The sequence below is a fragment of the Ochotona curzoniae genome, unplaced genomic scaffold, assembly GCF_017591425.1.
Source record: "Ochotona curzoniae isolate NIBS_2020 unplaced genomic scaffold, NIBS_Ocur_1.0 contig_2321, whole genome shotgun sequence".
Classification (NCBI taxonomy): domain Eukaryota; kingdom Metazoa; phylum Chordata; class Mammalia; order Lagomorpha; family Ochotonidae; genus Ochotona; species Ochotona curzoniae.
In genome coordinates this window covers 9168667-9189521 of record NW_024465421.1, presented here as the reverse complement: position 1 = coordinate 9189521, position 20855 = coordinate 9168667, and the positions used below count along the sequence as shown (strand labels likewise).

The following is a 20855-nucleotide window of genomic DNA, read 5'->3' as shown; positions in this document are numbered from 1 at the left end:
CCCAGCCCAGCCCTGGCTAGGGAGTGAATCAGTAGATGGAAGATCTTCATGTTACTCTCAGATCCTTAATAAAGCCATAATCACTGCTCTGACAACGTGAGATGGCCTGGCAACATGTCACAGTGGAGGAAATGGTTGAGTTTATCAAGGAAACAGTTGGGTCTTCACTCGGTAACTAGGTTAGCTCCCCACTGAGCTGTGATGGTGGGGGCTGGGCTGTGTTCATTGCCTGCCCTCGAAGCACCCAGCACATATGCAGTCAGTACTCACCAAATACTGTAAGTCACATCATTCTTTACGCTCTAGATGGTTCACTACTGCTGTCACCAGTTCTAAGAACAGGTGTCAGAGGCTGAAGAATGGGTCCAACATTGGTTACATACACACGTACAAGGAATAGTGTTGTCTTTACAAGGTAGATGCTGACGCCACACTGCACAGCCAGGTGGCAGGTGAGCATAATCAGTCCTAGCTATACCCGAGTAAGGCTTCCTCTACAACTTTCTCTGGGTTGGTGTTGTAGCAAAAGCAGGCAAAGCTGCAGCCTGCCTTCAGGGGTTCACATCCTAGCAACTGTAGGGAGCTAACCTGATGGATTTTGCAACACTTTAAACAGATCTCCTGATCTGTGCTCAGACAGTAAAGGTAGATGGCAAATCGCCACCTGCAAGCTTCCCTGACACTAAAGGAGCACTCAGCCAGTCGTGCAGTCACCCCACAGACTTGCCACCGCTTCGAGGCTGCCTGCAGGATTCTTCCCAGCTGTTTCCAAGCCATCCCTGCCTAGAGCATCCATTCTGGCTCCACATGCCCTTCCCCTCCCCCACACTGCCCCCAGTGCCTGCCTTGCTACCCACTTCGGTCTGATACAGACATCGGTGCCATTCTCCCAAACTGTTAAGTCCCCATTTAGTAGTTAAGTTTCCTAGCTTCTTCCAATTCTCTGCTGGCTCTCCCATATCGCCCTAACTAAGCTGTGCACCAATACCAGCCTTCAGTGCTGAGGCAGATACCGCTCAACTCCCAAGTCGGGTCCTGCAGTGAGGGTGCCCCTTGAGGCAAACCGGTAGGCTTTTGGCAACAGGACCCCTGCATCACAACACTCCCATCAGGAGACCCCCTACCCTTCCTCATTAAGATGAACTGACCTGTTTTTACAGGAAAGGTGATGAGATAAACAGCATATACTGACACACAACTGTAACCTCTCTACAGGAAGTCACAGGCAGGTTCAGTTAGTTTAAAATTTTATTTTTTTTATTATTTTTTTAATATTTTTATGTAATAAAAAGTAAAAGTCCTTGTCCAACCATCCTTGTGGGGCATCTGTCTGTATGTCTCTCACGCAGATCACTCAAGTTAATGGGGAAGAAAGAACTGGGGGCCCAAGTCTGAGGTTATAAATAATAGAAAATAAAAGATCTTCCGTCTCCAGCGGGGGACTAGATGAGAGGATGGGAGGGCAAGGTAGGGTGGGGATGGGCAGGGCAGAGCAGAGCAGGAACCCCCCACCCCAGCCCTGTTCAAGCCCCTCCCAATCAAGGTGCTTGGCAGGAATTCCCCAGCTCCCCCAGGGGACAGGGGGCTGGGGGGGGCTGGGACTGGTCCGAGCTGCGGGGAGGGGGAGGGGGAAAGAGACATAGATCACTCTTCCCTCCACTCATGGAGGTCTCAGGTCGCGGCCAGGACAATCTTCAGTTCCCCGGGGGGTGGAAGGGGAGCTGCTGGGAGGGATGAGATTGAACTGGTTGGAGGGGAAAGAGAAGAGAGCAGGAGCATTAGAACCCAAGCAGCTGTCCCTTCATCCAATGCGTCCGGTGGGGGTGTGCGGGGTGTTTGGGCAGGAGCGGCCTCCGCAAGGTGTCTCATGGGCTGTCAGCAGCACAGGTCAATCGCTGTTGCCCAGTAAGCCAGAGCCCTCGCTCAGCCCCCCGCACCCGAGGCTGGCCCTGTCTGCTGCGCTGACCTTACCTCGCTAAGTCAGGAGACAGTCGGGGTCACTGAGAGCTGGGGAGGCAGTGGGGAGGGGGGCTGCTGGATCACAACTGAGCGAGGACGGAGGGAAGCAAAGGACAGAGCCAGGAGCAAGCCCCTGGCGGCGGCGACTGTGGCTTCTGCCCACCCTACATACTTCACAGACAGGTGCAGGTCGGCGGGCGCCCTGTGGGACAGCCCTGCCTCCAAGACCCCTCACTCCCCACCCAGAACCCGTGCATCCTGCCCCACCTGCAGCCCCTCAGCTCTTCCATGCCAAATTCCCCCAGCTAACGAGAACTCACGAATCCTGTCATCGGCTCCTCCTGGAAATCCAGGCGCCTGGCCAGGCTGCTCACCTTGGGGGTGTCCGATGTAGGGGTAGGGTGAGGGTGTGGAAGCTGAGAGTGCAGGCACCCCACTCTGGGGCACTGCGCCTTGGGGGGGCCCCCCATGGCTCTGGGGTGGGTGCAGCAGCATCACCTGGGGCGGGTGGGGAGCCCCAGGGTGAGGGGGCGGGGCTGCTGTGATTCCAGTTTGGACATGGGCCTGTGGAGAACAGAAAGGAGCTGCGAGTACCACAGCCACTGGGGGTGTGGACAGGCTTTCAGGAACCCAGGGCCGGGGGCACTGCTGCTGCCAGGGTGGCACCAGGGACCGAGGACGAGTGGGTGTCCTCAGGACTCCAAGCAGGGTTCCCCTGTGGACTCTTACCTGGGTAACATGGGCCATATTGGTGAAGCCGTGGGGCAGCTGCTGGTGGGGATGGATGGCGTACACAGCGGCTGGCTGGGGGAAGCTGCTCTGAGGGGACTGGGCAGATGGGCCCGGGGGCAGAGAGGGTGGCGTGCCTGTCAGGGCCCCTGGGTGGTACAGGTTCTGTTGAGGCTGTCCACTGCCCAGGTGTGGGGCCTGCCCCGCCTGATGCTGCTGGGGAAAGAAAGGGTAAGTGCCAGTTACACCTCAGGAACTCAGGTCAGCTGTCCTCAGTGGACAATCACCCTCCTCTAGCCCTCCTCCTCATCACCACTCCTGTCCCAGCCAGGAGATCCCTGATGGCAGGCACCTGAACAGGACTGGGGGCCGCATGCTGTGACTGCGGCTGGCTCCCGGTAGGCGTGGTTGCCGGCTGTGGTTGGTGGGCGTGGAGCTGTGTGGCATGGTGCGGGTAGGACTGGTGAACAGTGGCTGGAGCGGGAAGAAGGGCGAATCCATCCTGAGCCCGCCAGAAGGGGCCGAAGGACATGGTCCAGAGCAGGGGAGCAGACACGACAGAACTCACCATAAAGGGCTTGGGGGGTGGGCTGCTCTGCAGAAGGGTACTGAGGGGTAGAGGATGACACAATGGCCTGGGGATGGCTACCCGACGTCAGCATGCGTGGATTGCTTTGAAGCATGGGGGCAAAGACGGGCTAGGGGAAGAAAGAAGGGGTCAGCCAAGCAGGCTGGGGAGGCATGTCTTCCTAAGCTGGGCCATGTGGGCACAACACTGCCTGGGGTTGGGCCCCGTGACCTTATTTACTGAACGCTCATACTAAAACCCAGCAAGCAGATTCCACCCGAGCTGAACTGCACAGAAAGGCCAAGGTTCAGGTGCCCAGCGCCTCAACCTGGGCCCAACAGAGCCAAGAAGTCAGCCCAAGTCCACCAGTACAACTCCTTTCCCAGCCAGCACTCCAACACTGCATGCCTCCCTGCCCAGCTCGAAGTCCTGGGGGTGGGGATGGAGCTTCCTCTGGGCTTGCAGTCACCTGTGAGGGGTAGTGGGCCATGGGTTGCATCATAGCAGGCTGTCCTGGGAATTGCTGGGGGTTGTAGGGGATGTAGGAAGAATACGGTGTGGCAGCCACCAGAGGTGGGCCTGCAGCAGCAGCAGCCTGCATCATGGGAGGGGCTGATGCTGGCTGGTGTTGGTCCGAGCGCTGTGGGGGCAGAGAGCCTGGAGGGGAACAACAAATGTGCAGAGCTCAAGATCCACTTGCTGGGGGGCACACATGCAGTACCCCTATAACTCCTGCAGTCCTGGCTCACCTTTGGCTCCCCGGTACTTGCCCTGCTGTCCAGGCACTGAATTAGATACAGGATATGGATACATCTGGGGTGCCTAAAGATGCAAAGAGAGGCGGACCAATGACATGCGTGCAAAAGCCCAACAGGCCTGACCTGGTCCATCAGCCAGGTCAACCGAACCCCCCACCTCTGCCCCAAGGTGCCATCGTCTCCTGCCTGCACAGCTGGTCCCATGTGAATCTGAGGTATGTAGGAGATGTACTGGGGGCTGTAGAGCCCACTCTGGCCTGCTGTCAGCACCGGGATGGAGGGAGTTGAGTGAGTTCGGGGCCCCGGAGAAGTCGGGGTACTGGTGGATTTGTTCTGTAGGAGACAAGGGAGGTTTTATTTCTGCTCCACCCCCAACTACACAGATAGTACTTGCAGACTGCTCTGAGTGGCACATCAAGCCCCAAGATAAGTCTTAAATTACAGGTGAGGAAGAGGAAGCAGAGGTCCAGTGGCTTATCCAGCACCACATGCTTCTAAGCAGCACATGTTTCTTTGCCCATGCACGGCCCCGGGGCCAGGAGTTCTCCACAGTACCTCCCACCTCCCACACAAAAAGCCAACTCTCCCCCTCTCACCACAGATAGAAGAGGCTTTGTAGGATTGAACTCCTTGGCATTGGGGTTCAACGTTGATTTCTTTACTTGTCTATGAGAGAGAGCAAAGTAAATCCTGTGGCTTGTCCCCTTATCACCCAACACCCATGTCTCCAGGGCTGCTCCCACTTACTCAGCAACGGGGCCCTCATCCTTGTCGTCTCCCTTCAGGAGGCCCACAGGGGGGCTGCCAGTTTGGCTCGGACAGGACGGCTGGGGCTGCTCCGGCCCCTCAGTGCCCCCTGCCGCTGCCAGGGATGCCTTATCCTCTTTATCCAACACCGCCTCCGTCTTGGAGGAGACCGGAGAACCCAGGGGCTCGGAGGCCAACAGACCGTCCACCTCCTTCTCCTTCCCTTTGGCCTCCTCCTTTAAGATCCGAGGGGGAAAGGCATCCAGGCTGGTATCAGGGGAGCTGCTGGACTGAAGCTGGAAGGAGATGAGCATGTGCAATGATGTCAGGACTCCAGGTCTGCCTGGCTCCCCTGCTCAAGGCTCAGCAACTCTACCTCACCTACTTGCGTCAAACAAGTTATATTCATTTATTTGAAAGAAGAAAAAACAGATTACAGAGATCTCAATCTTCTATTTGTTGGTTCACCACACAAAAGCCTGCAAAGGACAGGGCTGGTCCAGGTTGAAGCTAGGAGCCCAGAACTCAATCTAGGTCTCCCACATGGCTGGCAGGGATCCCAATACCTAAGCCATCACCTGCTGCCTCCCAGGGTGTGCGTTAGCAGAAAGCTGGAGTGAACCAAGTGCAGGAACCAAGACTTTAACCAGCACTCCCTCAACTTAACTGTTGCACCAAGCATCCACGCCCTAGTACTCATGTACACCCCTACACCCCTATAATCTAACAAGCCCAGTTCATTCTCCTTTTCTCACCTTAAACTGGGCCCCAAACTTTCGCAGTTCTTCCAGTTGAAACCGCTTTTGTTCATTCTGAAGTCCAGGGACTTTGAAAAAACAGCAAAGAAGGTACAACATGAAACAGCTGACAGCAGTTCTTGAGAATCCCAAGAAAGCAAACAGCTAGCAGCACTGCCTGCTTCTGAATCCCAACCATCTTCCCAACCGAACTGCACTTCCAAAGCAAAGAGGCATTGGGCTCTGACAGCAGCCACACCCACCTTTCCCAGTTATTCGGGCCAGTTCCTGGGGCTCCAGAGCTCTGCCAGGTTCCTTGGTTGACAGTTCTTTTACTGAGCGAGGAGAGAGAAGCTGGGTCATGTCTGCAGTCACACTATGCATGCTCGCAGCTCCCTAGCCCCCGGCCCTTACCATCGGTAGGAGCCAGGGAGATCTTTGGAGAAGCTGGGGAGACGGAGCCCACTGTAGGATCTGTGACCGATGATGTCACAGGGATGGAGGCTGAAGAGGCTGCCACTGCTGAACCGATGGGTGGCTCTGGACAGGACGCGGAGATGGGGGCAGGTGCAGCAGACTTGGGAGAACGTGGCGGGTACATCCGGCCCACTGGAAGAAAAGGGGGAGCTGCACAATGGTTACTGCTGGTCAGTAAGCAGTGAACAATGAGTACAGAGCTATTGTTGGGGCATAGGTTAAGCCTCAGCATGTAGTGCCAGCATCACATTTGGGCACCAATTTGGGTCCTGTATGCTCTACTTCCCATCCAGCTCCTTGCTAATGCTCCTGGGAAAGCATCAGAGGATGGCCCAGGTACTTGGGCCCTGTGCCCATGTGGGAGACAAGCAGCCCTAAGCTGTCAGAAGCTCAGGGACAGCCCAGCTTTGGCCATTTGTCTCTGTAAATTCTGCCTTTCAAAATAAAAAATGAAGTAGGGTTGGTACCATGGCACAGTAGGTTAAGCTTCAACTTGTGGTGTCAGCATCCCATACAGGCACCAATTTGAGTCCTGTTATGGTCCACTTCCAATCTAGCTCTCTGCATCCATGCAGGAGACCCAGAAGCTGCTCCTGGCTTCAAATAGTTCAGCTCTGGCTGTTGCGGCCATTTGGGGGAGTGAACCAGCAGATGGAAGACCTTCTTTCAGAAAAAGCCATCCTAGGATTACCATGAACACCGTGTGAATTCACCCAATTACTATTCCCAAGGCAGTAACCCAAGCGAAGGGCCTTTGAGCTCCGTGAACCACTGCAATGTTCAGACAACAGTAGCTACTGACTAACCAACAAGAGACCCAGAGTAAAGCAAGCTTGGTGTTGGCAGAACTTCTGATCTTTTAAAGGAAGTTATCAGAAAACCTCCGAGTTCTCTTGTTTTAAAATGTTGTCAACCAGGGCCGATGCCGTGGCATAGTGGCTAAAGCTGCCACCTACACTACTGGCACCCCCATGACCGCCAGCTAGAGGCCCAAGTGCTTGTGTGCCTGCACCCACATGGGAGACTCAGAGGAAAGTTCTGTTTTTGTCCTGGCTCAATCCTGGCTGTGATAGCCAATCAGGAGGTGGAAGGTCTTTCAAACAACTAAAACGTTGGCAACAACTTCAAATCTAAACAAGACATCTGTCAGTCAGATGCATCATAACTTGCTACACTAGGATTTCAGCCCTAAGAAAACTGAGCAATTATAGTCCAAAAAAGGACAAACTCCAAGCCTTTAAACCCTACACCAGGAAGCCAGGCATCTCCTGGGCAGCAGAGACACACTTGCACTGTGCAGGCTTACCTGTAGGGGGAGAGGGAAGGGACGCCTCTCCAGAAGGCCTGCTGCTGGGTGAAGACAGAGCCTTGGCGCCTCTCAGAGGCCTCTGGGCCTTAGGGGACATGCGGGAAGGGCCTGTATTCATATTTTTAAATGAAAAAAAAAAAAAATCAGTAAGAAGCAGAGCCCCAGCTACTGCATTACCAGCAATGCACCTCCGAAACCTTTTTCATTACCACCCCTGCCCCTCACCAGCTGGCTCCCTAACTCACCTCCATTGATACCACGTGCCTCAGCACCTGGGCCAGGGCTGCTACTGTCAAGATGGTGAGGGCCACGAGGTGGCAAGGAGCTAAGGCCAGGCCGGCCACCCCGAGAACTGCTACAGCGAACTCCTCCCCGGGGACCTTCCCGAACGCGCTGAGGCAGGGGGATATACTTCCCCTCCCTGGGGAAAGAGCTCAAGTAAGGCTGGGCAGCCACAACACAGATTCTGGAAACACGAAGCCTGTCTTCTCAAGGCCTTGCTGTTCTCGCCAACTGCCTGGCTCTAGCTTCCTTCACTGTCCCTCCCACCTGAATGCCTGTCCCAGCTAAAAGTTCTGTTGGCTTATAGCTTCTACCCTACCCCACCCTTGACCCAACCAAGCTGGCCAGTACAGCACAATGCTACCACTACTAACCCACGAGAAAGGCTAAGGTGGTATTATATACTTCAAAGCACAACTTCGGTCAGATACACATCATTTACAGCCTGCTTTCAGTTTTCTAAGGAAAAAAGGTTTACCTACAACATGAACAAATACACAGAAATATATGCTGTGATTCAGAAAAGATTTGCCACCCTAAATCTACAAGCTTCAAAAGCTCTGCTCATTTTCATCAAGCCACAATGTTCTCTAGGTTTCAGCCCCCTAAATCTAGAACCTGGGAATATCGATGCTTTAACCTAGATCTCACAGACACAAGACCCAAAGCGGACCCTTGGGGACACCCAGCAGCACCATGCCTGCCACCCGCGGTCACCTGGCTGCCAAGCTGGGACTCTCTCTCCCAGAGCCCTGCCGCTGCACAGCACTATGTTTCTCCTCCTCGGTGCGCCCGTCGTCATTCTCCATGGCGATCCGCAGGCGGTACTGGGGGCTCGCCTCAATCTCTCTTGCCAGCTGGGCCGCACGCAGCTCCCGCTGCCGGAACTCTTCCGAATTGTCCTTTTCCAAGGGCACCCTGACCAACACCATCCCAATGCCAAGGACAAAAGTCGAGAAACACTTTCATCAGTCCTGTAACCAACTGAGGTACACGCGTACTCCCTTTGCAAGCCAGCCAACATTTAAATCAATATCTAGTGGGTCCCAGGCAGAGCTCCAAGCAGGTCTCTAAATCTACAGCAATTAAGATACTTGAATATTTTGCTTTTTATTTATCCAACAGGCAAGAGACAGAGAACATGCTCTGATCCACTGGTGAGCCCCCCTGCAAATGCCTGACCAGGCCATTGCTGGGCCAAGGTGGAAGCCAGGAACATGAAGTCAACCCAGGCCTTCTGAAGGATGGCAGAAGCCAAACGGCCTGAGCCATCACCACTGCTTCCTGGTGTCTATGTCGGAAGGAAGTTGGAAGTGCGAATTGTGACCCAGACTCAGGTCCTCCAGTGGGGGGAGGAGCATCTTAAACCACCAAGGTAGAGGCCCAGTCCAAATGCATGTATATAAAATCCTTCTAGACTGTTCCACCCAGAGACCTGCATGGGTCTGCAATTCCCACCTATGGAACAAACATTAAAAATAAGTTGAAATAAAAATAAATAAGTAAATAAAAGTTCTAGAGGAAAGGTATGGGTGGACGAACCCATACGAGCAAGCTGGAATCAGAAAACCTTGAAGGGGCAGTTTACAAAGCATACCAGGAATGGGGGAAGGGCAACCTGGATCCCCAGAAAAGCATGAGCAGACTACGTCTGTCCCACCTAAAGCTCGGCCTTCTGGGACTGACCCAGCACCCCACACCGCGCCACCTGGGAAGCACCAAGACACTCACGTGTAAGAAGACAAACTACTATCGTAGGTGGTCTTCACACCGTAGTTCTCCTCATTGAACTTGAACATTTCATTGGGGTCCCACCCATTGGACTAGGGGAAGGGGGAGGGAAAATATTTAAAAGCAACAAATGACATGTCATTCCCCTCTCACTAGGTTAAAGATTTTAAAATGTGAGCAAACCAACAACGGGAAAGCAGAGGCGCCACTGGTGGGCATTCGACCCACTAGAACCAGGTATGTGCAGCACAAAGTGGCACTAACCAATAAAACTGACAAATCCTAAAGCCTAGCAAGTCTCATGGAGCTGTACTTTGGAGGCGTCCTGGCCCACGTACATGGGGAATACATGCGCTACAAGTTCAATGAGGCACCCTTTCTAAGCAAAACAGAGGCAAATAACACACATCAGTTAAGTCCATAAGACAAATTCAATGAGGTGCATATATACATGAGCACACATGTACCAAAATAAAAGAGTACACTAAAGCTAATAAGCTAGACCTACATATCAATATGAAAACTCATACAGAAAGTCAAAGTCTTGCACAAACATCAAAGCATAAATACATCTGAGAAATTTTTCAGTACATCCAAGGGGCCTCCACAGTGGCAATCTGGTCTACAGTTAAGACTGCAAAGACGACTGGCAGGAAATAAACGCCAGCAGCTGTTCGCTTATAAGGGTAAGAGAACAGGTTTCTATGCTCTACTGTTTCCTGTTCCTTTTCATTGGATACCTGACTGTCCACGAACAGGCAACCACCCTTGTGCCCAAGAATGCTCTGGGCACGAGTGGGCCTGTCCACACCCCACACCCTGACTGCCCGCTCTGGGGAAGGGCCTCATACCATGTCAGACTCGAGGTCGTAGTCATCACTGTTGCTGTCACCCCCTTCCCAGCGCTGCAGCACCTTCTCTTTGTGTTCCCCATTCACCTTCGAGTTCATGGCAATGGCGGAATCAGTGAACTTGTCTGGGGGGGGCAGAGTTGAAATCAGGAGTCAGATGAAATTTCTAAGCTTTTCCTACTCCTTTATTTCAGGAACACAATGTAAAAACAAAAACCAAACCAAACCAAATGAAAAACAAAATCCACCAACAATAAAAAACAAAAAACTTGGTATTAATAGTTCGTGAGGAATAAGAATTAAAAATTAAATAGGGGAAAAGGTGATGAACAAGCCAGAATCCACCTAATTGTGTATTAGGCATCATTCCAGCCATCTCCCCCAGAGAAAAAGGTGGTAAAGGAGGAGAAAAAAAAAATCCAGCCAACATGTCTCCCTGCACCCCTCCCCCCCACGGCCCCTCACCAACCTTTAGTAGCATAATTGAAGTCAACATTTCGGAAGTGGACGAGCATGACATCACTCGGCTTGAACACCATCGTGTCCACAATATCCTCCCGCCGGGGACCACCTGCTGGCTCAGATACCTTCCGGTGCACAGCATCCACGGCTAGTTCAAACTACAGAAGCCCCAACCCCCCCGAAGTCAGGAATTCAGTGTCAAGAATGGTGAAGGCAGAAAGAGGACTACTTCCCCAGCAATGTTTTTCCGTGAATCCACTCCTCAGTGTCAACCAAAGCCTGAAACTTAAAGTCCTCGGCCAGGGCTGTGAACACCACTGCCACCCGGTCCACACCCTCAACTTCCATCTCCTCATCCTCTGTCCTGTAACTCCCAAAGCTGACGATTTGAGTACACTGACCTTGGAGCTCAGAGTCTTGAAGATACCCTCATAGGTGGTGCCATTTTTCACTTTGACATCACAAGTGGAGCCCTAAGAGGGATAAAGAACTAAAAAGTGTGCCCCAGAAAACAGACCCCTCACATTCCTCAAATTGCTTGTGGCTATGTCCCCACTTACCACAACAGCAGTAAGGAAATGCAGCATCCTCGAATTGTTATAAACACCTTCAAACACCTGTCAGGATGGAGATGTCAGGGAGCAGCCAGTTGACAGCTTGCCTTCTAAACTGCCACATTCTATTGCTGCCCACTTAGCCCTCCCTGTGTCCATTTGACCATTTCTGCACTGACTCTTCCCCAAAATCCCAAGAAGCTGTTTTTGAGGTCCCCTTTTTCTACTGGGAGGAAAAGGCACTCACGGGTGACTGTGGAGGCCCCTTCCCTGTGCTCTGGCCCCTGTAAGAGAAGGAAACAGGACACGTGTTACTGCAATGCTGAATCCCCTATACACCACCAACGACCGATACATGCTAGAACCAAGTACTGGGAAGGTTCTGATTGAGGGTACCAGCCAGTCAATCAACAGAGCTTCCAAACTGCCACTCAACACTTTCCTTCCTGATGCCAGTGAAGAGGACCCCGCTCAGCAGCAGCTGTCACTTCACTCTAAATTCCAATGCGACACAAGATTCCCACTTTCTCGGGGGGTGGGGGGAAGCTGCAGGCTTCCAACAGGTCAACGCCACTGCGCTGGACAGCCCACCACAGAGGTGCAGGTGAAAGCCTTGGAAGCACGGATCCCCAGCTACCTACTTCAGGCACTCTATTCCCAAGAGGTAAGAATCAGGTTCAGCAACCTCACAGCCCACACCCGGGGAGGCCGGGCTGGCCCTCCCCCCTCAGCCTCGTCCTCCATTCAGCCCGATACCCACTCTGCGGGCGTCACCAGTGGCCAGGTAACACTGCTCCTCGATGGCTGATGTAACCCGCGGTAGAGGAGGGCGGCGATGAGGGGGCCGTTGGCGGGGCTGGGGGACGGCGCAGCCGCAGAAGCCATCCGCCAGGAGGCCTCGCCCGGTCTGCGCCTGCGCACTCAGACCCACAGGCCGCCTCAAGGCCTGCCCCCGCCCGCGAGAGCGCACTGCGCCTGCGTGTACCGTCACCCCGGTTCCACGAACACGCGCACACACGGGCCGGAGCAGGGCGTGTGCTCCGGAGCCGCGGGCCCCGCGGGAGCCGCTCCACGCCCTCTCGGCCCTGGCCCCAATGCCACCGGGCCGCGCGAGGGCCGGGGTCAGGGGCCGCCGCAGCCGCGCGCACGTCCGCCCGTCCGGGCCGCAGTCCCTCCTCCCGGCCCCCGCCCGCCCCGCTCCCCTCCTACTGGCCAGCCCGGGAACGGGGAGGTAGCAACCCGCTTCCAAGTCCCTCCCTTTCCATTGGTCCAACTGTGGGCCGCGCGCCCCCCTCCATTGGCTCCGGCCGGGGACCCCTTCCCGCAGCTGACTCCCCATTGGCTGGAGCCGGGGACCGCGAGACCCTCCGTGCTAATGGAGCCGGGGACCCCATCCCCTGCTCGTGTCCCCCCCCCATCCCGGGACCCGTTCCGGCGGCGCCGGCGGGATGCGCCCCGCCTCCCCTCGGGGCCTGGGCTCCGTGTACTGCCTGGGGCCCTCGGGGCTGGACATGGCCGTCACAAGGCCCCGCTGGCCGCCCACGAGCCTTTCCACAGTCCCCCCCCTCCACTCCCCAGGCCAGCTGGGGGACCCGAAGGGGTTCCCGCCCCCTTCCCCGCGCACCCCAAAGGTGGCCGGCTGAGGCCCGAGCCTCCGCCCGCAGCAGCCCTCGGCTCACCTGGCGCTGCCGATGGCGCCTGCCCCCGACCTCTCCGGGTGCTGCTGCTGCTGCTGTGGCGCCAGGATGCCTTCAGCCCCCCGGCGGAGCCCGCCGCCGGCAGCCGCCGCAGGCCCCAGGCAGGGGGAAGCGGCCGCGGGAGGCCCTGGGGGAGTCGAGGCGGCGGCCAGCGGCCCCGGGAGGCCGCCGTTGGGTGGGCTCGTGCCCCCGGGAGGCCGGCGGGCCACGGCCTGCGGCGCGGGGGGCGGCGGCTGCTGGGGCTGAGAAGTCTGTTGTGGCGGCTGAGGCTTCAGCATGATGGCAGCGTCCGGAAGGGGGGGAATTAAAGGGAAGGGAGGGGAGAGAGAGAGAGAGAGGGGGGAGCCGGGGCTGGGCCCCCCGGCGGGAGAGCGCGGTAAGCTGGGAGGGGGGGACCCGCCGTTGGCGGCCGGGCCGGGGGGTGGGGGAGGCCCCGCGGTGCCGGGGGCGGCTGGAGAAGACGGCGGCGCGAGGAAGCGCCGCGAGGCGGAAGGGGAGGGGGGTCTCGCGGGCCGGAGCGAAACGCGAGGGCGCGAGCCGGCCTGGCGCGAGTGCGCGTGCGCGCGCGCGTGTCCGCGCCGGGAGGAAGAGGGAGGAGCGCCCGGCGGGGGAGGGAGCGGCTGCGGCGGCGGCGGCGCGGGCGGGCGGGTGCTCCCGGGAGAAGCGGGCAGCGTGGGCAGCGCGGGCTGGCACTCCCGCGTCCCGAGGATTTAAGGTCTCTAGGTCTCAACGCGCTTGACAGGCAGGCGGCTGCAGTCGCCTCACAATGAGCGTGTGAGGCGCCGGGGGTGGGGGGGAGGAGCCCAAGAAGCCGCGAGCAAGATCCGGCCGCCCCGCCTCCGCCGCCGGCGTCACGTCGGGATGCCTCCGCAGCAACGTGAGTTAAAGCGCGCCCCCAGCGTGAGGTGCGTCCGCCACTTGGACGCTCGTGGGCGGAGTCTGCAGTGCCTCTCCCCCACCCCCGCCCCCCCAAAAAATCTCTGGACTGGAAAAAAGTAGCAGTTGTTCATTTAGGCAGATTTTGTAAGGAGACCCTGACTCTCCTTATTTACTCTAAATAAAAAAAGACACTTGGTGCATGTTGATCCTTGCAGGTAAATCTGTGCCTAATTGTATTTTAAGTTGCCGGTGATTTTTACACCCAAGTTGCTTCTCCGTGCCTAAGAATAAACCCTTAAGACTTTAGTAATAAGGAGACCCTCTGAAGGCCAGAATTTCTAGAGTCTACTTCAGTATCTTCCACCCAACTCTGCAGTAAAGGAATCTATGTTCACAGTGAGTTGGACTTGCTTGTTGTGGCACTGCATGAGAAGCTGCTGCTGGAGGATGCTGGGGTGGGGTCCTTGCTCCTCTGCTTGTGTGCAGCAGGCATCTGGGGAAGCAGCAGGCAATGGCTCAAGTGCTGGGTCCCTGGCACCCAGGTGGGACACCTGGGTAGAGTTCCTGACTCCTGGCTTAGGCCTGGCTCATTGCTGGCTGCTGCAGGTGTTTCAAAGGTTAATCAGATGGAAGAGCTCTCTCTTGGTTTGCTTTTCAAATATATTTTAATTAAGAAGAAATTGAAGATTTATTCTATCTTACTTAGAAAGGCGGAGAGTGGAAGATCTTCCGTCCACTAGTTTGCTCCCCAAGCGGCTAAAACATCCAGAAATGTGCCAGTCGGAAGCGGGAAGCCAGGAGCTTCTTTCAAGTCTCCCACGTGGATGCAGAGGCACAGGAACTTGAGCTGTCCTCTGCTGCTTGTCCAGGCTATCAGGAGGAAGCTGGATCTAGAAGTGGGCCAGCTGGGATACAAACCAGTGCCCATATGGGATGCCAGTACCAGCAGGCTGAGGATTGGCCTGTTCATCTATGGTGCCAGCCCCATCAAATACAGTTTTAATATTACTTGGACTTTAGGGTTCAGCGCAATGACTCATTTGGCCAAATCCTCACCCTTGAAGTATGAGTGCCAACTGCTCCACTTGCCATCCAGCTCCTGGTTTGTGGCTTGAGAAAGCAGTAGATGACTGAAGACCTTAGGACCCTAAACCTGCATGGGAGACTCAGAGGAAGCTCCTGGCTCCTGGCTTTGGATCAGCTCAGCTCCAGTCATTGTGGCCACTTGGGCAGTGAACCAGCGAATGGAAGATCTGTCTTTCTGTATCTCCTTCTCTCTATAAATCTGCCTTTCCAATAAAAAAAAATAATACATATTTTAAAAAATATTAGTTGGACTTTAAGTGCTTTATTAATTGGATAACTTCCTGCTTTCCAGGAGTCAGAGCTAGTGGTGGATTTGGATAATTTAATGGGACCTTCTAGGTGAAGCTCCCGCAACTAAGAGCAGAGAGGAGTGAAACTTCCCCTGGCTCCCAGTGCCCGCCAGGCTGAGAGGCGTGCGGGAAGATGGGAGGAATGACGAGCTGAGGAAACACTCCGCTTGGCTGGAAGGTGAAGTGAAAGGCATGAGGCCCCACTAGCATCACGGTCAAGGTGGCCTTGGGATGCCAGCACCCTGGCTGGGAGTGCCTGGGTTCAAATGCTGCCTCAGCTCCTGATGCAAGCTCACATCTACACACCATCTCAGCCGGTGGGTCTTGGCCCAAGTCGTTGGGTGCCTGCTGTGTGGCTGAGGGAAATATTTCTGCAATCCAACCCCTCTGCTTTTCAGCTAAAGGAATTATTTAAAATTTTGAAAAGTAAAATGGGAAAGAGGTTTTAAAAAATGAGGTAGCAGACTGGCTTAGTCTGCAATGCCGGCATCACATACGGGAGCCAGTTTGTGTTCTGGCTGCTCCACTTAAAAAAAAAAAAAAAGATGTATTTATTTTTCTTGGAAAGGCAGATTTGCAGGGAGAAGGAGAAACAGATTTTCATCTGCTTGTTCACTCCCCAAATGGCCACAATGGCTGGAGCTAACAGATCAGAAACCAGGAACTTGTGGGTCTCCCATGAGGGTACAGAGGCTAAAGGTTTTGGGCTGTCCTCGACTGCTTTCCCAGGCCACAAGCAGGAAGTTGTGTGATAAGTGGAGCAGCTGGGATATGAACCAGTACCCATATGGGATCCCAGCAAACGCAAGGTGAGGACTTTAGCCACCAGGCTACTGCGCTGGGTTCTATATATTCCATTTTTTCTGTGAGATGATAGGAACAGGGAATGGGAATTTGGAATCTCAAACTTTGAGAACCTTGAATTACACCCATTCAGAAAGGAAAATAAGCCACTAAAACCTTGGAGTGTAGTGACATATCACATGTTTACTTGGTCTTCAGAAAAGGCCCAAGAACTCGTGGAGACCCAAGGTAGACGTGACAGTACCAAGTGACAGATGGTGGGGACTTCAGGGTGCTGTTGATCTGCCTGCCCCTGTGTCTTGGAGCTCTGTCCTCTTCCAAGAGTGCAACACAAGCCACGGTCCGGGCTCAGTGCTCATGCTCCTTGGGTGTTCGTGGCTCAGCAGAGGCCCACAGCAGCCATCTGAGCCTTCAGCAACAGCGTCCCCAGTTCGCATGGGCATCCTCCTCCTCTGGTCTGGGAGTGCCTGGGATGCATTGGCTGTTGCGGAACACATGTATCCAGGGTCACGTGAGGATGTCTGACTCATCAGGGGATTGAAGAGTCAGTGATTAACACAGGTGAAACCACAGCCGGACGAGCCCATCCTAGACTGAGGACTCCAGGTCAGCTTTAACTAACCACTCCTTTGCTAATTAACTGCTTTCATAAGGCAGCGGTGTGTGTCCAGCCTTTAGCTGCCAAGTGCTGACCAGCTCGCCTTCCTACTAGTTGAATTCTGACCAGTTAGTGTTGACATTGACGTGTCTTCCATGCTAAGAAATGGGAACACCAGGGCCCGGCGTGATAGCCTAGTAGCTAAAGTTCTTGTCTTGCACAAACAGGGCTCCCATATAGGTGCCGGTTCTAATCCCGGCAGCCCTGCTTCCCATCCAGCTCCCTGCCTGTGGCCTGGGAAAGCAGTCAAGGACAGCCCAAAGCCTCAGAACCCTGCACCCATGTGGGAGACCTGGAAGAGGCTCCTGGCTCCTGGCTTCAGATCAGCGCAGCTCCAGCCGTTGCATCCACTTGGGGAGTGAATCAGTGGACAGCAGATCTTCCTCTCTGTCTCTCTCTGTATGTCTGACTTTGCAATAAAAATAAATACATCTTAAAAAGAATGGGAACTATTCCTTGCTGTGAGGCACCATCAGGTGTGCCGATGCCTGCCAGGTGGTCTCCGGGGCTCTCACTTGGGGAAAGAGGTGACAATAGCGTCCTAACTGCTAAGTGCTTGAGGTCCACTGGGGGTCAGCCTGGAGCTGTCCGCTCACTGTAGGTAGCCACTGGTTGCATGGGACTGTCATTATTATAGTTTTTAATTACCTCATGATTCAGTTTTGTTGAATTATATGTGTCCAGTAATCTGTCCATTTCTTCCATGTCTTCCGATTGGTTGGCATATAATTGCTTATAATCGTTTCTGATAATTGTATGTTTGCTATTATGAATTTTTTGGTCTCTGATTCTATTGATTTGTGTGTCCTTTTCTTTTTTTTATTTGTTGGCTAGTGGTGTATTTATTTTGTTCATTTTCTCAAAGAACCAGCTCTTATTCATTGATCTTATGTATTGTTCTTTTGGTCTCTATGTGGCTTATTTTCCTCCCTATTTATTTTTGTTATGCTAATCTTGGGATTATTTTACTGTTGTTTTTCTAGTTCCCAGAAAACTAACTAGGACCCAGCGTGGTGGCCTAGCACTTGCTGGGATCCCATATGGGCGCCGGTTCTAATCCAGGCAGCGCTGCTTCCCATCCAGCTCACTCCTTTGGCCTTGGGAAGCAGTAGAGGACGGGCCAGAACCCTGGGACCCTGCACCCATGTGGGAGACCTGGATGAATTTCCTGGCTGCTGGCTTCGGATCAGCTCAGCTCCGGCTGTTGTGGCCACTTGGGGAAATCATCAGACGGAAGATCTTCCTCTCTGTCTCTCCTCTTCTCTTTATCTGACTTTGTAATAAAAAAAAAAATCTTAAAAAAAAACTAGCAAATGATTAGCTCATTTACCTGGTACCTTTCTAGTTTCCTGACATTTTGATTGCAGTAAAGTTTTTCTTTGCACAGACTTGGCTAAGTCCTGTAAGTTTTGATATATTACCTTCATTCATTTCAAAGTTTTAAAACAATAATCCATTGTTACATAGCAGCATATTGTTCAGTTTCCAAGTATTTACATATTTTCTGGGGTATTTTAACTTGTTGGTCTCCAGTTTTATTCCATGATGGGCTGAGAAGATGCATGATATAATTTCGATTTTTAAAACATATTTTGGGGCCCGGCACGATAGCTAGTGTAGTGGTTAAAGTCCTCGCCTTGCACGCACCAGGATCCCGTATGGGGCTTCAGTTCTAATCCCAGCAGCTCCACTTCCCATCCAGCTCCCTGTTGGTGGCCTGGGAAAGCAGTTGAAGACGGCCTAAAGCATTGGGAACGTGCACCTGTGTGGGAGACCTGGAAGAGCTCCTGGCTCCTGGCTTCAAATTGGCTCAGCTGCAGTTGCTGTGGTCACTTGGGGAGTAAAGCATCTGATGGAAGCTCTTCCGCTCTGTCTCTCCTCCTCTATGTATATCCGCCTTTCCAATAAAAAATAAATAAATCTTTAAAAAATTATATTCTGAGGCTTGTTTTCTGGCCTATAATATAATCAATTCTGGAGACGTTTCCATGTACTGATGAAAAAAGTTGTATTTTATGCCTGTTGGGTGAAAGATGCTGTAGATATCACTTCAGTTCATTTGTTCCATTGTATGGATGTGCTCTGTTGTTTCCTTGCTGAGTTTTTGTCTTGTTAACCTGCCCACTGAAGTTAAGAAACGTTGAGGTCCCCCACTATTGTATCTGGAGTCTGTGTCTGTCTTCACATCCTGCAATGTTTATTTCGCATAACTACGTGCCCTGGCATTTGGTTCTTATACATTTGTTATCATTATTTCCTTGCTAAATGGATCCCTTAATCATTATGTTGTGTACTTCTTCATCTCTTTTAATGCTTTTCATGTTGAAGTCTACACTATTTGACTTAAGAATGGTTACACCAGCTCTTTTTCCTCTTCTTTAGCCTGGAATATCCTGTTTTATCCTTTCGCTTTCAGTTCCTCCTATCTTTGTTAGTGAGATGTATTTCTTGTGGACAGCAGAAAAAATAGCTCCTGTTTTTTTTTCTTTATCTAATCCAAGAATCTATGCCTTGCAATTGATTAGTTGAAGTCATTTGTTCACTATCGAGAGGTAGTGATTTGGATCTGTTATTTTAGCATTGGCTTTCTCATTGTTTTAAATCAAACAATGAGATTTCTGTTGTGGATTTGTTGAGATATTCTCTGCCCTTGCCTTCATTGGCTGTAGTTGGCTTCATTCTTTTTTCTGTTGATAGTATATTTTTAAGCAACACTTGTAGGGCTGCTGTGCTAGAGGCGAAATCTTTCAGTTTGTTTTGGAAGATGTTTATTTCTTTTTCAAATACAACTGAAAGCTTTACTTGGTAAGGATTTCTGGGCTGCCAGGTTTGTTTTTTGTTTGTTGGTTGGTTTTGTTTTGTTTTTTAGGGTCTGGACTATGGCACCCCATTCTCTTCTGGCCTGTAGAGTTTCCTCTGAGAAGTCAGCAATAAGTTTGATTGGTGTTCCTCTTGAAGTTATCTGACATTTCTCACAGGCATAGTGAGGTATTTAAGTTTTTAGCATATCTAAGTATCGTTTCTTCATGTTTAGATGAAGAGAGCTTGATTACAATGTGCCATGGTAAGGATTGCTTCTGGTTGAGTCTGTTTGTGGTTTTCTGCCCTCCCTCAATTTGGAGTCCTCTTTCTCCACATTAGAGAAGTTCTCATTTTTTTTTTTTTTTGAAAACATCTTTCAGCATAGATTCTCTTTGTATGCCTCCAGGAGTTCAATGACCCTCATGTTTGGCCTTTTGGCGCTGTCACTTAGTTCTTAGATGGTTTTCTTAGATTTACTGTTTCTCTTCCAAATGTCTGTTTCAGCATTTTTACATATGGTATCTTCTAACGCTGAAATAATTAATTTCTTCTGCCTCACTCATTCTATTATTAAGACTTTTCTTTTTTTTTTTTAATATTTATTTTATCTTTTTATTGGAAAGTCAGATATATAGAGAAGAGGAGAGACAGAGAGGAAGATCTTCCATCCATTGATTCACTCCCCAAGTGGCTGTAATGGCCAGAGCTGATCTGATCTGAGGCCAGGAGCCAGGAGCCTTTTCCAGGTCTCCCACGTGGGTGCAGGGTCCCAAGGCTTTGGGCCATTCTTGACTGATTTCCCAGGACACAAGAAGGAAGATCGATGGGAAGCAGAGCTGTCAGCATTAGAACTGGTGAGGAATTTAGCTACTAAGCCACTGCGCCAGGCTCAAGTTTACAATAAAATTAAATAAATCTTGAAAATAAATTCTTTATACTTTTACTGCCCCCCCCCATGAAATATTTATTTTATCGGAAAGGCAGAATTACAGAGAGAAGGGGAGATGGGGAGAAAGGCCTTCAGTCTGCTGGTTCACTCCCCAAATGGCCACAATGGCTGGAGCTGAGTTGATCTACAGCCAGGAGCCAGGTGCCTCCTCTTGGTCTCCCATGCGGGAGGCCAAGGCTTTGGGCTGTCCTTGACTGCTTTCCTAGGCCACAAGCAGGGAGCTGGATAGGAAGTGGAATAGTCAGGACAGGAACTGACACCCATATGTGATCCCAGTAACAAAAGGGAAAATTAGTCAATTGAGCCAATGTACCAGGCCCAAATTATTTGAACTTTTGTATCTGCTTGTTGGTGGTTTTTTTTTTTTAATGATTTATTTATTTCATTAAAAATCACATATACAGAAAGGAGTAGATACAGAGAGGAACATCTTCCATCCACTGGTTTACTCCCAAAGGGGCCACAACGATGGGAGCTGAGCAGATCTGAAGCCAGGAGTCAGGAGCTTCTTCTGGGTCTCCAACAT

The 20855-nt window shown here is 52.4% G+C and overlaps 1 protein-coding gene across 33 annotated transcripts; it reads right to left on the bottom strand.

Annotated features, from left to right (window-relative positions):
- Positions 1–1233: 1233 nt before the first annotated feature.
- On the bottom strand, positions 1234–13420 carry ATXN2L (ataxin 2 like). 33 transcript variants are annotated; one of them, XM_040973111.1, is made up of 24 exons: positions 12844–13420; positions 11412–11448; positions 11171–11227; positions 11012–11083; positions 10618–10768; positions 10149–10273; positions 9298–9389; positions 8284–8484; positions 7530–7705; positions 7282–7392; positions 5913–6107; positions 5762–5833; positions 5517–5587; positions 4762–5057; positions 4611–4680; positions 4201–4347; positions 4006–4078; positions 3726–3913; positions 3257–3386; positions 3041–3162; positions 2689–2901; positions 2334–2523; positions 1972–2130; positions 1234–1391 (listed from the first exon to the last, which is right to left on the bottom strand). In XM_040973111.1, the coding sequence occupies exons 1-23, from the start codon at positions 13137–13139 to the stop codon at positions 1976–1978; spliced, it is 3240 nt and encodes a 1079-aa protein (XP_040829045.1). In that variant the 5' UTR covers positions 13140–13420; the 3' UTR covers positions 1234–1391; positions 1972–1975. The 33 variants fall into 33 exon arrangements, with proteins under 33 accessions (XP_040829045.1, XP_040829048.1, XP_040829049.1 ...); XM_040973114.1 differs by lacking the exon at positions 1972–2130 and having other exon boundaries at positions 1234–1721; positions 2280–2523; positions 2689–2904; positions 5913–6125; XM_040973115.1 differs by lacking the exon at positions 1972–2130 and having other exon boundaries at positions 1234–1744; positions 2280–2523; positions 5913–6125.
- Positions 13421–20855: the final 7435 nt, after the last annotated feature.

Excerpts from the sequence above, each read along its gene's own strand:
- ATXN2L (XM_040973105.1), bottom strand. The coding sequence starts at position 13,139 with ATGCTGAAGCCTCAGCCGCCACAACAGACTTCTCAGCCCCAGCAGCCG. Across the intron at positions 9,390-10,148 it reads ACGACCTCGAGTCTGACATG|TCCAATGGGTGGGACCCCAA; the intron begins GTATGAGGCCCT and ends CCCTTCCCCTAG. Across the intron at positions 7,706-8,283 it reads AGTCCCAGCTTGGCAGCCAG|GGAGGGGAAGTATATCCCCC; the intron begins GTGACCGCGGGT and ends CTCTTTCCCCAG.